This window comes from Cherax quadricarinatus, chromosome 42 (genome assembly GCF_038502225.1).
Source record: "Cherax quadricarinatus isolate ZL_2023a chromosome 42, ASM3850222v1, whole genome shotgun sequence".
NCBI classification, from domain to species: domain Eukaryota; kingdom Metazoa; phylum Arthropoda; class Malacostraca; order Decapoda; family Parastacidae; genus Cherax; species Cherax quadricarinatus.
This window is the reverse complement of record NC_091333.1, coordinates 9569659-9584604: the sequence shown is the minus strand read 5'-3', so window position 1 is coordinate 9584604 and position 14946 is coordinate 9569659. Positions and strand designations below refer to the sequence as shown.

Sequence of the window (14946 nt, the reverse complement as noted above, 5' to 3'; positions counted from 1 at the left end):
AGTTAACACCAGTTATTCAAGTTACCTTTGCGTTTCCTCAGGTGTATGGAGGGAAGGACATGACCTCTCCCGTCCTAACTACGCTGTGTCACGAGCAGACAAGACCCACCGTAGTTACAACACAAGGAAACACTGCCCTCTTAATGTTGAAGAGCGACCAGTCAGTCAGGGGAAAAGGGTTTAACGCTTCCTATACCACTATTCCTGGAGGTAGGCGACTGTAATACTCTCGCTGATTCTGTTACTTGACAGTACTGTTCTTGTTTGTTGAGAGAACCTTCCGTTATACTATTCTCTTATCACTTATCTAGACAGAAGTAAAATTAGACAGACTTTATATTACCTGTTACTCTGTATTAAATCTTCTTTAATTCTTGGCTCATATTTCGAGAACTCGTCCTTATCTCATTGCCTGATCATTACCCGTGTTTCATATTCTCATTCATGTCTCACTACTTGCTTTCTTATTAAGTTATATACTCCCCAGGCTGTGGAGGGTTATTCACTGCACCCCATGGTAGTATCCACTCACCCAATTACCCGCAGCACTATGACATCCATTCTGACTGTGTGTGGACTATCAGAGTCGACGCTCTTCACGTGGTTGAAATCAACTTCACGGACTTCGATGTGGAGCCCAGCGTTAACTGTTCTTATGATTACTTATCGGTAAGAGCTTCAGGATCCTAATGAGAACTCAGGATTCTTCTCTCTCTCTCTCTCTCTCTCTCTCTCTCTCTCTCTCTCTCTCTCTCTCTCTCTCTCTCTCTCTCTCTCTATCTCTCTCTCACTCTCTCTCTCCCCCCAATAAGCTTTGAAGAAATATCAAACATATAACTATTAACGCTATACTGTGCTATTTATAAATACTTTAAATGTTACTGAAAACTGTACGCCTCTACATACATGTGATGCAATACAAAACAAAGAAAAAACGTATAGAAGACTGTATTCCACGAACATAAGTCATGTCAACACACACACACACAAGGTCAAATTTAACATGATAGTTTTAACCGGGATTAGAATTCCAAATTATCCCTATGTTATCAGGTTACTGCATTATTGTATGAATTGTAAGGAAAAAATCCACCATAATTGCATAAATAATATCAGCTCTTTGGTGGACATTTATTAGACGGCAGCTGGACACGTATTACCCGACCGACCAACTGGGAGTGACATGACTGGTGTCACTAGGGAGCTAGTAGTGCTGGCTATATCATAAAGCTAGTTTATAGTTGTTGTGTGTTTTTTATATGTTGAGATGTTTAGGCGTAGGTTGTAGTATTTGGGTTTAATTTTACGCCTGAGTGAATCCTGGAAGGAGATTGGCCCTGTTTGAGTGTATTTAACAGTAGTCTGAAAGCCGACTGATTATTATTACTATTATAATCAAGGGGGAAGCGCTAAACCCGGAGGATTATACAGCGCCTGGGGGGGGGAGGATGTGGAAGGCATTCAGGCTTAATTCGGGGAACTGGAGCACAGATCCAATTCCCTAAATCAAGAGCCCCTCACCAACATCAAGGAACCTTCCTTGTGGGGAAAAGCCGGCTGAGAGGGAGAGTGTGGGTATAGCTACTCCCATAAGGTTAAATCTATGTCCTTACCTTAATCATCTAGTAAAAGTCTAATCTGTGGAATGCGTTGAAGGCAGTTTCTGTGTTGTATTTATTCTGTATAAACTATGTATATTTTTCTACAGGGTAGTTTAAACTGACCTTTCAGAAAGGTTAGTTTAAAGCTTTTATGACGTTACAGTTGTGTAGGCCTAGGTTGATTATTTTGGAATAATTTTGTATTTACCCCTAGACAAGTGTTTTACCCCCCAGCCCTCCAAAACTTCGTAACACAGGGGACTGAATCCGGGAGAATTATCAAATTATTGTGTTAATTCAGTTTTATTACCTGTAAAGTCAGAATTTATTTTAGACTTTGGAACACCTGGAATTTATTTCCCAGGTAAATTTTGATCAAAGGAAGGATTTACTGCCAAATATTTACATTAAATAATAATTTAGCTGCTTTCTTGTGTAATAAACATTATTGTGCTTGATTTTGTGAGTGGAAATTTTTAGGGAGTTATTTCATTACAGTAATTCTCTGTAAATGGAATAAAACTGTGTAAAAAATTTGGGAGAAAATGGTAAGTTGTGTCTCTGTAAATTTGTGATTTACTTTATAGTCATTTATTATTTGTATAATTATTTTTCTTCTGTATTAATAAGCAGTTTTTTTTTCTGCAGATGTCTAATATTTGCAAAATTTGTCAAAATTAAAAAAAAATGTCTGAGAAGGATTGAACGTACAAAGATCAAGGGCGAAAAGGAGTTAGAAATCCTTAGGGCTAAAGAGAGAGAGAGAGAAAAAAAATTTCTTCTCAGGTGGGAACAGGTAAAAGGGCAGAAATATTTAATTTGGAAAAATCTATAAAACTTATTCCCTAATTTTTGGAGAAAGACCCAGACAATTTTTTCTTGTTGTTTGAGAAGATTATGGAGCACTTTTTCCTTACAACTTATACTCGTTAATTTCTATACTATTTATTACAATAATGCAGAAACCTGCATGAAACCCTAACCCCCTCGGTGAAACCTTGAAACCTCGCTCTTGTTTCGGGACACCGACTGGCAGCACTTTTTTTTTTTCCTTGGCGCCTCAGGTGCATGACGGGGAGGACGAGGAAGCACCTGCACTGCTACAACATTGCGGGAACAGCCTGCCGAGTCCTTCCTTAGTGAGGGCCTCCTCCAATGTCCTCACCGTCAGGTTAAAAGCTGATGGATCATCCAACGGTAGAGGCTTCCAGGCAGACTACAACACGGTAAGATTATATACTCGATTATATATTTGGATTATATACTAGATTATTCTAAATTATATACTAGATTATATACTAGCCTAGTGTCATAAGCTTACAAAGTGTAAGTCATTCTTTACTTATGAAATAACAAGTTAATCTTGCAAAGTTTTTACTGATTCCTGCAGTGTGTAATGCTAGTGAAATGTACCCGGTATACAGGTGAAATGCAACCAGTATACAGGAGAAAAGCAGGTAGTATATCGGTGAAATACAGTTATGACTCTTGTAGAGGCTATAGGACTACTTAACAAGCTTTTGATTCATCTGTAATTCTCCCCTTACACAGGGGTGTGGGGCGAGTGTGGAGGTGGGCATGGAAGACTTTGGTCAACTGGTATCTCCCCATTACCCTAGTCGAGACACCTCTAGGATTAACTGTTCTTGGCACCTCCACGCGCCAACAGGTCAGTATACCCATTAGGTCAAAGGTCAAGAGGACACAGGTAAATCAGGTGGAGAGGGATGGGGCATGGTATAACTCAAGTGGTGTGAATCTACGTGTGGATAACTAATGATACATTAATAAGACACTCTCTCCTCATTGGCAACAGGTTACAAAGTCCTCCTACATATAGTGCATCTGGACATGTTCACCCGTTACCCTTCCAACGCTAATTGTAGCAACGAATATGTTGCGGTAAGTTCGCTTTATTTTTTCTTTCTCTCTCCCTCCCTCTCTTGTTGAATCATTAGTAAGGTTACCGCTGTCAATACTATCCATGTGTATCCTGTACCAGTTAAAGATTTCATAAGTAAAATATTGGAACCTTCACGTCACTGGTACAAGTACCCGATAACCGCATGGAGGTACTGAAGACACTACTGGAAGCTCTAGCTTACTCCAGCCGGTTCAGACGGTCACTGCTTCCTTAACAGAGGTCGGAGATTCTTGCCTCCAGCTTGTCACACACTAACTTCCATATTATTCCAGGTGCTGGACGGTGGGCTGGTGGACTCGCCGCTGCGAGGCAAATACTGTGGCAGCCAAGTACCCAGGTCCATCGTGTCGTCGTCAGAGTATCTCACTGTCCACTTAGTGAATGAATACTCTTCCGTCAGCTTCAGGTGAAGAAATTTTAAGATTTACACAGCGTTTAAATCTGTGAGGTTGCTTTGTCCTCCTGTTACCCGAAACGTATATACACTCATATATACAATAACACTCGTCTCATAAGGAGTATAGTCATTTACGCTAATTCTCAAAAGCTACAAGATTACTAAAAAAAATCAATCACGCTTAAAAGCACTCAAGAAAAATATGCCCCATTACATGAAGTTACAGTATAGAAACCTTAAACGGCTAGGAAAAAAATCACATGGATGATAGCTATTCTGAGGTTCACTTAACCTACTTATGTTAACTGGATGTAAAGGCGTACTGCTAACAGTTATGAAGAAACGACACGGGAGCAGAGCAGGCTTTTATTTCGACAGAGTTTTGTTCTGTCACAATTTGCTCTCGAAATGTTTTCTTATTTTTTCTTCAATTCATATATTAAGTCGTATGAGCCTTTCATTTGTACTTGGCATTACTTAAAAATGACCCTATGTTAGTGCTACCAGTGGTCAGTAGACGTAATAATAATAGGTCAAGTTGTCATGGTTTTGAGAAAGTCCTTGCTCTTTTATCCCGAACTTGCCTGTCTATTTATGGTGTGCAGCAGAAGCAGATAGTAGCGGCCCGAATAGTTCTTGAATCAGATACTGTAGTGTCAGCAGACAGAAATCTATTTTCTCAGCAGACATGATCGCTGTAGGCTGAAAGACTCTTATTGTGTTTTTGGCATGTCATGTCATGTGTTGAGTAAAGATACATGAATGATGAGTCAATCATAATTTTGTCCCACTGGTGTTCCAGGGCAGTGTATAGCGTATTCACCTCGAGGTGTGGAGGCGAGTTGACCTCTGCGAGCGGGGAGCTGGCAAGTCCTCAGTACCCTGAGCCATATCCTGCCAACTTCGAGTGCGAGTGGTCCATCTCCGCCGGGCCAGGTGAGTCATTAGTCACAACATCAGGTACTCTGTTAACACTATTTACTAGACCAGGAAGAGGAATGTTTACGGAGGCAGGTGTGTCACTAGTTTCTGTCCCAGGAACTAGTGACAGGTATACATTACCAGTTCCTGAAACAAGTGTGTCATTAGATATTTAGTTACTGTCTTTTTGCTTGAGGTCCTTCAACTGCCAAGATCATTAGAACTACTAATTGGCTTTCAGTTAAAGAATTATCTCGCTTAAGTATACTTTTAATTCAAGGTAAATATTGAAGATGAAAATGACACAGAACATCGTAAGCCTATATATTATACGGACGTTTTCTGTGGGAGAAACTCAATAGTTTTCCCTCCAGCTAAACATTGTCATTATTTTGACGGAATTGTCATTCTCATTCACATGTCGGTTCGCAGCGCCTTCCAAACACCGAAGATCAAAGTTAACCATCGGTTCATAGGCCTTAATATTGTTCAATAAAAACACCATCTCCCGCATAAATTCAGGTAATTGCACTTGCAATTACCTGAGGATCAAAGCTCCGCTAATTACTTTATTTCCCACATGGGGTGAGGCTTCACATAATTTAATTCAGCAAATATAAGTTTAGGGAGGCAAGTTACCTTCTCAAAATTCATAGGCGTTGATCTGACTGCATTACAACTAATACCTTGGTAATGGTTAACTGTATATTTGGCCTGGTTATCATGGGTCATTAGTGGTTGTACGATGGTGGAATATACCGACAGTGCGGGTGACATTGTGCTTTCGTTATATATATGGGTCCATAGGCTGCCACAGTGCGCATCTATGTTTGTGTAAACAACTCTGAATGGCCTATCTTTCACTACACAGGCAACCAGATAGAACTTGACTTTCTGCAATTCGACCTTGAGGAATCTGACGGCTGCAACTTGGACTACGTGGAAGTACACGAGAGGAGTCCAGCCGGAGCACTGCTCCTCCATAACTGCTCTTCCTCGACCTCCCAGCTCCCAGCCACCATCATCGCCCACGACTCACTCTGGATCAAATTCCATTCAGATGAGTTTGGGACAGAGGCCAAAGGCTTCCTGGCCTCTTACAGTCTAAGTGAGTTGGACGTAGATTTTTGGTGATATATAAAAAAAAAACAATGAATCAGAATCAATTATATGGTCTCTGCGGTAATAATGAGCGCAGTTTTACCGGTCCTATGTCTTTATTATTAATGGTTTTTCTGACCTGCACTTCGCACTAGCCTGGTCAAGACAGTCTCTGTTCCCTTGTCGGAGGTTCGTGTCTTCTGCATTACACATTAACACCTACTTCCATTGATTATTTATCGTTTATTAATAATTGTAAAACAGATTCCCATATATATATATATATATATATATATATATATATATATATATATATATATATATATATATATATATATATATATATATATATATTAAAATGACTAATAACATTAACAGGTGTTAACGACCCTAAATAACTCACTCGACGTCCCTACAGTGCACGGCAGCACCATCTTTGGCACGAGAGGTGAGGTGGTGTCCCCGTTCTTCCCTAATATCTACGGAGGTTCAGAGGACGTTACCTGGACCATCACCGTACCTAGAGGACAATACGTCTCCATCACCTTCCTTGACATGCGTATAGAGGGGAGCCCCGTTGCGGACATATGCTTAGCTTCTCTAACGGTTGGTACACTTGTGGTGGTTACTGGTTGTGTGGTGGTTACTGGTTGTGTGGTGGTTACTGGTTGTGTGGTGGTTACTGGTTGTGTGGTGGTTACTGGTTGTGTGGTGGTTACTGGTTGTGTGGTGGTTACTGGTTGTGTGGTAGTTACTGGTTGTGTGGTGGTTATTTGTTGTGTGGTGGTTATAGGCTCAGTGGAAATTATAGGTTGTTTGGTAGTTCTGGAGTGTTTGATTCTTGTATTATTGTAACGTATTCATGTTGATATTATTGTAATTATTATTAATATTACTAATTAATTATTAAAGTAATATTGTGATTTATTAAGATTTTGCAAGTAACAGAGTAACACTTTTGTTCCACAATAATTCAACAGTAAAAGTTAATATTTAAATGTTGATACAGTGAAGCAATACAGCGTTGAAGTTTGCAAGGTGTTTAGACAAACATTCATATGTTTTGTCTTTCTAACCCACACGATAAAGTAGAAACTAGACCACATTTCACTCCAAATATAATCGTGGTCGCGAGTGGCCCGTGACAGATCGAAACTCCTCTACTATTTTTTCCAATTTTTGAGTGAATTTTGAGTTACTCTTTGTATATTTTCCTAATCCACAACTACAGTTTTACAACGGACCCTCTCCAGAAGACAATCGGAAACTAGGTACGTTCTGTGGTTACCAGCTGCCAACCGAACCCTTGGTATCGAGCGAGCAGACGGTCACGGCAAGACTCCACGCCGTCCACCAACACGAAGGTTCAAGGTTTCGGTTCCGCTACGAGGCCGTCGATACCAGAGGAACCCCGGGCCAGACCCATCTAGGTGAAACTATTATATTTTCATTGGTAAATGTTTCGCAAGGATTTTGTTGTACACTTCCAAGTAGCATTTTTGTTGTTTTGGTCTTCATTGCACATTTCCAGCCACGACAATGAATGGTGAGATTTGTAGGTATTTACAAGCCTTGTCTCTACGTCCGCAGCAGGACTCGAACCTGCTAACTCTGTATCAGAGTCCACAGTACTCTACCAAATCTCTTTCGTTGTCCACTGCATGTGGCAGGATTCGATGAAATAACTTTCAAAACGAGCTTGGTGCCCGGGGGTATGGGGAAACATCGTCTAGCTCCGGCTGGACGCCCATACTTATCTTGGGTCTAGCTCACTGGTAGAGTACTGTGGACTCTGATACAGAGTTAGCAGGTTCGAGTCCTGCTGTGGACGTAGAGACAATGTTTGTAAATAATTTCGCCTGTTTACGAATTGTTAAGCGTTTGTAGGTATATTTAAATCGCAGTCTGAAAAGATTATTACTATTATTATTTTAAGGAAGGAGCGCTACAGACATTTACTCACCGATATCTTTTTAATCTTAAAGGTATACTAGTTTAATTAGTTGATTATCATTTCATGGAACGCTATGGTGGGTGTACTATAAGGCAGACATGGATCAGTTTATCTGGAGAGAGTTCCAGGGGTCAACGCCCCCGCGGCCCGGTCTGTGACCAGGCCTCCTTAGGTCAGTGTCCCAGGATGCGACCCACACCAGTCGACTAACACCCAGGTACCCATTTTACTGATGGGGAACATAGACAACAGGTGGAAAGAAACACGTCCAATGTTTCTACTCTGGCTGGGAATCGAACCCAGGCCCTCACCGTGTGAAGCGAGAGCGTTAACCACCAGGCCACCAGAGCGTTGGGTTACTCTAGGATTTTGGTATTTTTCCTCTATCTTATTTTCTTGTCAAAATCCACACTCACATAAGGTGATATGATTTACCCAAAGTAATGTCTATTGTTTTGCTATACAGGCGGGCCCCGCTAATACAGCAGGTTAGTTTCCAGGTTACTGCTGTACAGCCAAAATTGCTGTTAAGTGAAAGATAGCTCTTGTTTTATTTTGAAAAGCATATAAAAGCCTGATAGCATGGTTACACTGTTATATATAAAGTGAGCTGTAGAGCTACGCCTAATAAAGGCATGTACAGTACACACATTATTTAAAAAATTGTCCTATTTTATAGTGAGTGGTGAATGTATTTATTGTAGGAAGTCTGAATAAATGAAGAATGAACTGAAAACCGCTACACTTGCGAAACGTCATAAAACAATGCGCTGTAAAGTGGGTCCTGCCTCTATTAGTTTCACTCAAACGTGTCTATCTAAATTTGACACCTTAATTGTCTCTGAGTCTCTGTCATCCATTAATGCGTTTAACTCACCATGCCTACTAGGGTAGGCATGGATTTACCACTTAAGGTGGTAAATCCATGCCTACCCTAAAATTATGGCCTCTCCTAAATTCAGAAGGCCCTGGTCAAGTTACCGAACACACATTTCCTGCAATCGACAGACCTCATTAACAAAATACAAGACTTCCAGTTACACATCATGAGAATGTTGAGTCTAGATGTTGAATCACATTCACAAAAATAGCCACTGAAGGTATTCTCAATGTCTTAGAGAAGCAGTTATCATTTGTACATCAAACAACTTACTATGACCTATGTCCAAAAAACATTACTTATGTCTACTTTCATTTATATTTTTTTCACTAGAACTTGATTTACTGTGATGAGCAGTACCTCTTTCTCTCTGTCTCTCTGCTCATGGTGCCTCAACTTCCGTGCTTAGGTGTGACACACATTTTATTTCTAGTGGTCATAGTGCGTATATAATTCCTTCATCATGGGCATAAAACTCTCACGTCTCTTACACCAGACGCAAGCAACACCTGCAGCTTCAGGGTGACGCTGAATGACAGCTACAGCCACTTCGACCCTGGTAGTTATGGCTTCCAAGAGTACTTCGTCCTGCATAACCCAGGTCACCCAGGCTATGCTAACAACCTCAACTGCGAGTGGATCATCCAAGCGTCGCCCCATCAGAGAGTTTACATGTCTCTGACCTTCGAGCTAGAAGAGTCCTCCTCCTGTATTTACGACCGTCTTGAGGTGTATGACGGTAGGCACCTCTACTAGGAAACTGTCTCTATACTGCTTCTGCGAGCTGCGTTGTTGTTTTTCCTCTGCCGTGTAGTCCTTGTCCTGCCACTGTACAGTCCTTGTCCTGCTGCTGAGCAGTCCTTGTTCTGCTGCCGGAACTTGCTTGGTCTGTTACTTTTGCATGTTTTTTTCTGCTGTTGTACTCTGTTTATTCTGTCCTTGTTTTCCTTGCTTATTCTGCTGATGTTACCTTCTCTGTTCTGCTGCTGTGACCTTCTTGGTTTGCTGCTGTTACTTATTTATTCTGCTGTTGTACTCTACTTATTCTGCTGCTGTTTCCTTTCTTGCCCTGCTTCTGTATCCTTGTCTCTTCTGTTGTTAGTTGTTTATCTGCTGTTCTACTGCTGTTAATTGTTCATCTGATATTCCATACTTGCTTTGCTTCCGTTATTTGCCTGTTCTTATGTTCCCATCTTGTTCTTTGTCCCTGATGACTTGGGCCACGCCTAGCAAGCTAGTAGGATCAAATATATTGGTAGTAGTAGTAGCAGTAGTGACAGTTATAGAAGCATTAGTAATAGCTCATGCAGTAACACTAGTTATATGAGTTTTTTTTATTATTACTAGAAGTAATAGTAGCAGCAAAAGGGCAGTAATAAAAGTAGTAACAACAGGAATTGTAATAGCAATAGTAGGATAGGTAGCATTAGGAGCAGCATTAGTAGTCGACTGATATCTTCGGTCCTCAATCAACTTGACAAAAAATTTGATAGAGTATTTCAGGAAATCTACAAATGATTTCACGGAGTAAATAAATATTTGTACTTTGGTTCTGAGGACGCAGCAAATTACCCTAGAATAACCTAGTCAAGTAATGTGTGACTTATTTACGTTGCTCTCCTGAGTGTATTGATTAAAAATCAGCTGGTGCATTGATCCCGGGATGTTATTGCTCGTGGGTCAGATGGTGGTATTTTTTTTTTTATCCCTGGCAGGTGTGGAGGGTCAGATGAACTGGAACCTGACCCATACCTTGTGTCGTCGCAACCAGATGCCTGTGACAGTCAAATCCTCCGGCATGTTCCTCAGACTTCGCTTCGTCACTGATTCCACCGTCACTTCCGATGGATTCACAGCCAAGTTAGCTTCAAGTGAGTAGCAGATGCGTCCTTTTTCAGTGGAGGTGATTCTTCACGTCACTAGAACGTGAGTGCATGTCTTAGTCATGTGAACAAGGTGTGAGAACGGACATCTTCATGTGTTGTGAAGGTGACGACGTCTTCATGTGACGTGAAGAAGGTAAGAACATCTGCATGTGACGTAAAGGTGAAAACGTCATCATGTAACGTGAGAAAAGTGTATTCTTCACATGAGTCAGTGAATGTAATAGTTTATTAATTTCTTTTATTAACAAAAATTGCTTCAACATGACATATAACAAATATAAACATTAAACGGGACTTGCAGAGCAAAAAATGTAATTGCGGAACAATCCACATTTTCGAAGGAAAACGCTGGATAACGTTTTGGCCGGTGCTGGACAGTTATCAACGTATGCTCGATAAAAGAAAGCTTTATAAAATATAATCCATAAGGTATTCACTATAATATTTGCCCCATAAAGTAAGGCCTAAGAAGTTAGCCCAATAAATTTAGCCCAAAAGTTATCACTATAAAACGCCCAACCTTCAATAACTAATAATAATAATAATAATAATAATAATAATAATAATAATAATAATAATAATAATAATAATAATAATAATAATAATAATAATAATAATATATTATCTTTATTTCTACAAGTGCATGTACTAGGTATACAGGCCTAGTTGACATCAGTTACAATCTACCCTTGCTATGCAGAGCATTTAGGGTAAATCAGGTCTGTTTTCTCCAAGGATGAGACCCACGCCAGTCTACTAACACCCAGGTATCCATTTTGCTGGTGGGTGAACAGGGACAACAGGTGTAAGGAAACACGCCCAGTGTTTCCACTCTTGCAGAGAATCGAACCACGGACCCTCAGCGTGTGAAGCAAGACTAGGCCACGGACCCCTTATTGGTGTAACTCTTAATTTCCTCTTGCAGCGTGCGGTGGATACTTGAGAGGAGCTGAAGGCTTCATCACCACCCCGAACTACCCGGAGAACTACCGTTTCAACCAGGAGTGCCTGTGGATCATCAAGGTTGGGATAGGCAGGACTATCCGCCTGGAATTCGATGACTTTAAGGTCGTTAACACGACTCCATCATGCAGCGGAGACTATTTGACAGTGAGTCAGAATGCGTTGTGCTCGTCTAGCTGTATCTTAATTGATACGGATTGAACCGAAGACCTTAGAATCCCATCCTAACCTTCAGTTCACTATCACGCATGATTATAATCAATGCGTAATGATCGCTTGTCAATCCTGAAGGCTATCCTTCTTGTAGGCAAGAAAACAGCAATGAGATTACATCTTTAGACTCCAAAGTGGAGTACTCATCAGCAAAATGCCTAATAAAGATTCCGGTTGGAAGCTGAAATATGCTATCTCATTTCCAGTGCTGTTTTCTTGTCTATATGTGAGATACTCTCCACCCACTGCTACATTGAAGGTGTGTGCATGTGTTCGTGCGTATTTTTTTTTTTCAGTTCCTGCCCATAGCAGCAACAACGACTACAACAGCCTCTTTCTAACCCTCAACAAGGATATATTCTCCAGCCACCAATAATTCTAAAAATGTTATCTTCAACAGATCCAAAACGGAGCACATCCAACCTCTCCGTATCTGGGGCCAGGGATGTTTTGTGGTCAAAACATCCCACAGAACCTGGAGAGTTCGTCAAATGTTGTCAGGCTTTTCTTCAGCTCAGACTTTATTAACGCCGATAAGGTGAGAGGAAATATCATTTATTTACCTGACTTCAGTGAGTCATTTCAAACGTGATGTTAATTTATAGAAGAATTATGCAAATATTGCGAACAAGCGATACAAGATGCAAAAGAACCACGTGAGGGGGGGGGGTGGAATGGTGATTGCAACACGAAAGGTCTAGAGCTATCATTCAACTCCCCTCGTGGTTGTTTTGCTTATAGAAGAATGTCTTCGATGAATAAGTAAAAATCATTCTTTTAATATAAGCTCCACGTATGGATTTTATATATCTGTCAGGCAGCGCTACGCCCGGGAAGGTTATACAGAAAGGGAAAGGTAACTTAAGTTCCTTGGATCAAGAGCCTTTCACCAGCTTTATGGCAACCCCATTGAAGGTTCATATTAAGGACATCCTTCCACTCAAGAGAAACTTGATAGCCTCAGTGGAGGGTAATCTATATATAAGTTTGTTGTTTGTTGAGTAAAATCCTGTTTGGTCAAAATCACATTAATTTTTAGGTATTCACAAAAAAATGCAAAACGGAGCCAAATAAATTAATGCTGTTCCTTAACCCTCGTCTGTCTCGTCCACTGCTTTCTCCCGTTATGATGGATATATATACATGTTAGAATTTTGAAGTTCCTGTAACTTGGTACAGCATATTCAGGGCAACATATTGTTCACTGTAAAACTATCCTCCAATGTTCGGTCCAGAGCAAAACGTGATATAAAATTTTCTCTCCAAAGTGCTGGATATTTGACGATCGTTCTAGCAACGGTATCGTGACGCATATTCTTTCTTGTGTGGGGCTGCTATGTATAGCTTTACCGCATCATTGTTTAGGGCGAACTTGGTTGCTGATATTAGAATGGAAATTGAACTCTGTCTATTGAACATGAATATGGAATAAATTTCACCTCTGTGGCTTGTGTTGATTGAAGAATGCGCATATTTCAGTGCTGGGATGCTGAGAATGTTAAATAACGAGTAACTTTCTCCCTGAGGGATATTTAAATTCAGAACGCCCTTGTTAGTAATATAAAAAATAGTACTGAAAATTAGTTTAAGAAATAGCATTTGAAAATAATTGTTAATTAGGAACTTTTTTTGTGTAAATGGCTGAAAATTCGAAGTTACAACTTACTGATTCTTTCTGTTTCAGGGTTTCAAGTTGCGTTATTACGAGCAGGCGAGTGCTTGTGGAGGCAGTCACCACCTAACTACTGACATGCCCACGGTTACCATCCAGTCACCCAACTTCCCCAACCCTCCAAGCCACAACACAGAGTGCTCTTGGACCATCCTGGCTCCTCAAGACAAGGCCATCTCACTACACTTTGTGGGTGCCTTCGACATTACCCCTGATTTTCCAATCTTTAGCGATGACAGGTAATATAAAAGTCTATCGTCAGGCAAGGTTCAGTAATAGACATAAGCATTCCATAGGTGTTATATAGGTAACGTAACCTTCCATGTTTATATTAACACTGCCTAACTTTATTAATAACATTAATTAAAATTAGTAACTCTACCTAAATTTACTATTCTTTTTTTGCCCTTGTGGGTTTAACACTTCCCTATGAATACAGTAATAATAATAATAATCATAATAATAATAATAATAATAATAATAATAATAATAATAATAATAAAATTATTTGATTAATATTTTTATTATCGATTTTTAACCTAAACCTACTATACACATACCCTAATCTTCTTAAGCGAATCTTTCTAGCCTAGTTAACTAGTACGCTATATTAAGCGGACTAGTCATCGATACCATGCCTAACCCTTCTAGGGTAGGGTAGGTGCCTGAGCCCGAGCCTTTAGCTCATAAGACTGTCATTCCCATTTGCCCCCTTGGGGCGGGGATGGCAGACCAGAGAGGCCTAGCTTGTGTCTAGGCCTGGGGACAGTTGGTCCCAAAGATGAGGAGGTACTTGTACCTCCTCCCATGGGAGACTTAGGTCTCAGACACTCCCTAAAGAGGGAGCCAAGGCCGGGCCACCACTTGGAAAAGGCCCGGGCCGGGAGAATACCGGCTAATCTTTAATAATAATAATAATAAGCGGACTAGTTAAATCTTACTCACCTAACCTTGTGGAAATCACTTAAATTTTCTATCCAAGCAACTCATATCCCTTCTACAGTGCCACCAGCAACTGTAGCCAAGCCTTCGTGGAAGTGAGGGATGGAGGAACAATCTTATCTCCCCAGCTGGGCAAATTCTGTGGCACGCACACCCCCAACACGCAGCACTCCACTGGGAACGCCATCTACGTCCGCTATTACAACAACATTCAGTCCCCACACTTGGGTTTCAAAGCAGAGGCGACGATAGGTAGGTTCCAGTCAAGTCGTGTAGGAAGAAGGTGGTTCCTATCCCCAGGAAGCAGGCACCTGTCATGAAAAATTAGGTTTCAGTAGTTGAGAAGTAGGTTCCAGACGTAAGGGAATTGTGATAGTAAGAAATTATCAGCCATAGGATGGTGGCAGCTAAACCTTTACGGATTTTAGTGATTTTTCAGGAATATGTAATTGTAATCTGTACTATCTTGTAGGAACAAACACAAGAATGGTG

General features: G+C 40.6%; 1 protein-coding gene across 2 annotated transcripts in view; it reads left to right on the top strand.

The window, feature by feature from the left end:
* The window catches only part of LOC128695698 (cubilin-like), an 88660-nt gene that overhangs the window by 33903 nt on the left and 39811 nt on the right, over positions 1–14946 (top strand). For both annotated transcript variants that reach the window (XM_070093266.1, XM_070093267.1), the window contains exons 31-46: positions 42–210; positions 488–669; positions 2666–2827; positions 3153–3270; positions 3418–3503; positions 3798–3931; positions 4725–4858; positions 5715–5951; positions 6363–6550; positions 7176–7374; positions 9275–9517; positions 10494–10649; positions 11590–11774; positions 12241–12378; positions 13525–13751; positions 14516–14706. In XM_070093266.1, coding sequence (XP_069949367.1) covers positions 42–210; positions 488–669; positions 2666–2827; positions 3153–3270; positions 3418–3503; positions 3798–3931; positions 4725–4858; positions 5715–5951; positions 6363–6550; positions 7176–7374; positions 9275–9517; positions 10494–10649; positions 11590–11774; positions 12241–12378; positions 13525–13751; positions 14516–14706 — 2749 coding nt within the window. The remainder of the gene's footprint in view (positions 1–41; positions 211–487; positions 670–2665; positions 2828–3152; positions 3271–3417; positions 3504–3797; positions 3932–4724; positions 4859–5714; positions 5952–6362; positions 6551–7175; positions 7375–9274; positions 9518–10493; positions 10650–11589; positions 11775–12240; positions 12379–13524; positions 13752–14515; positions 14707–14946) is intronic.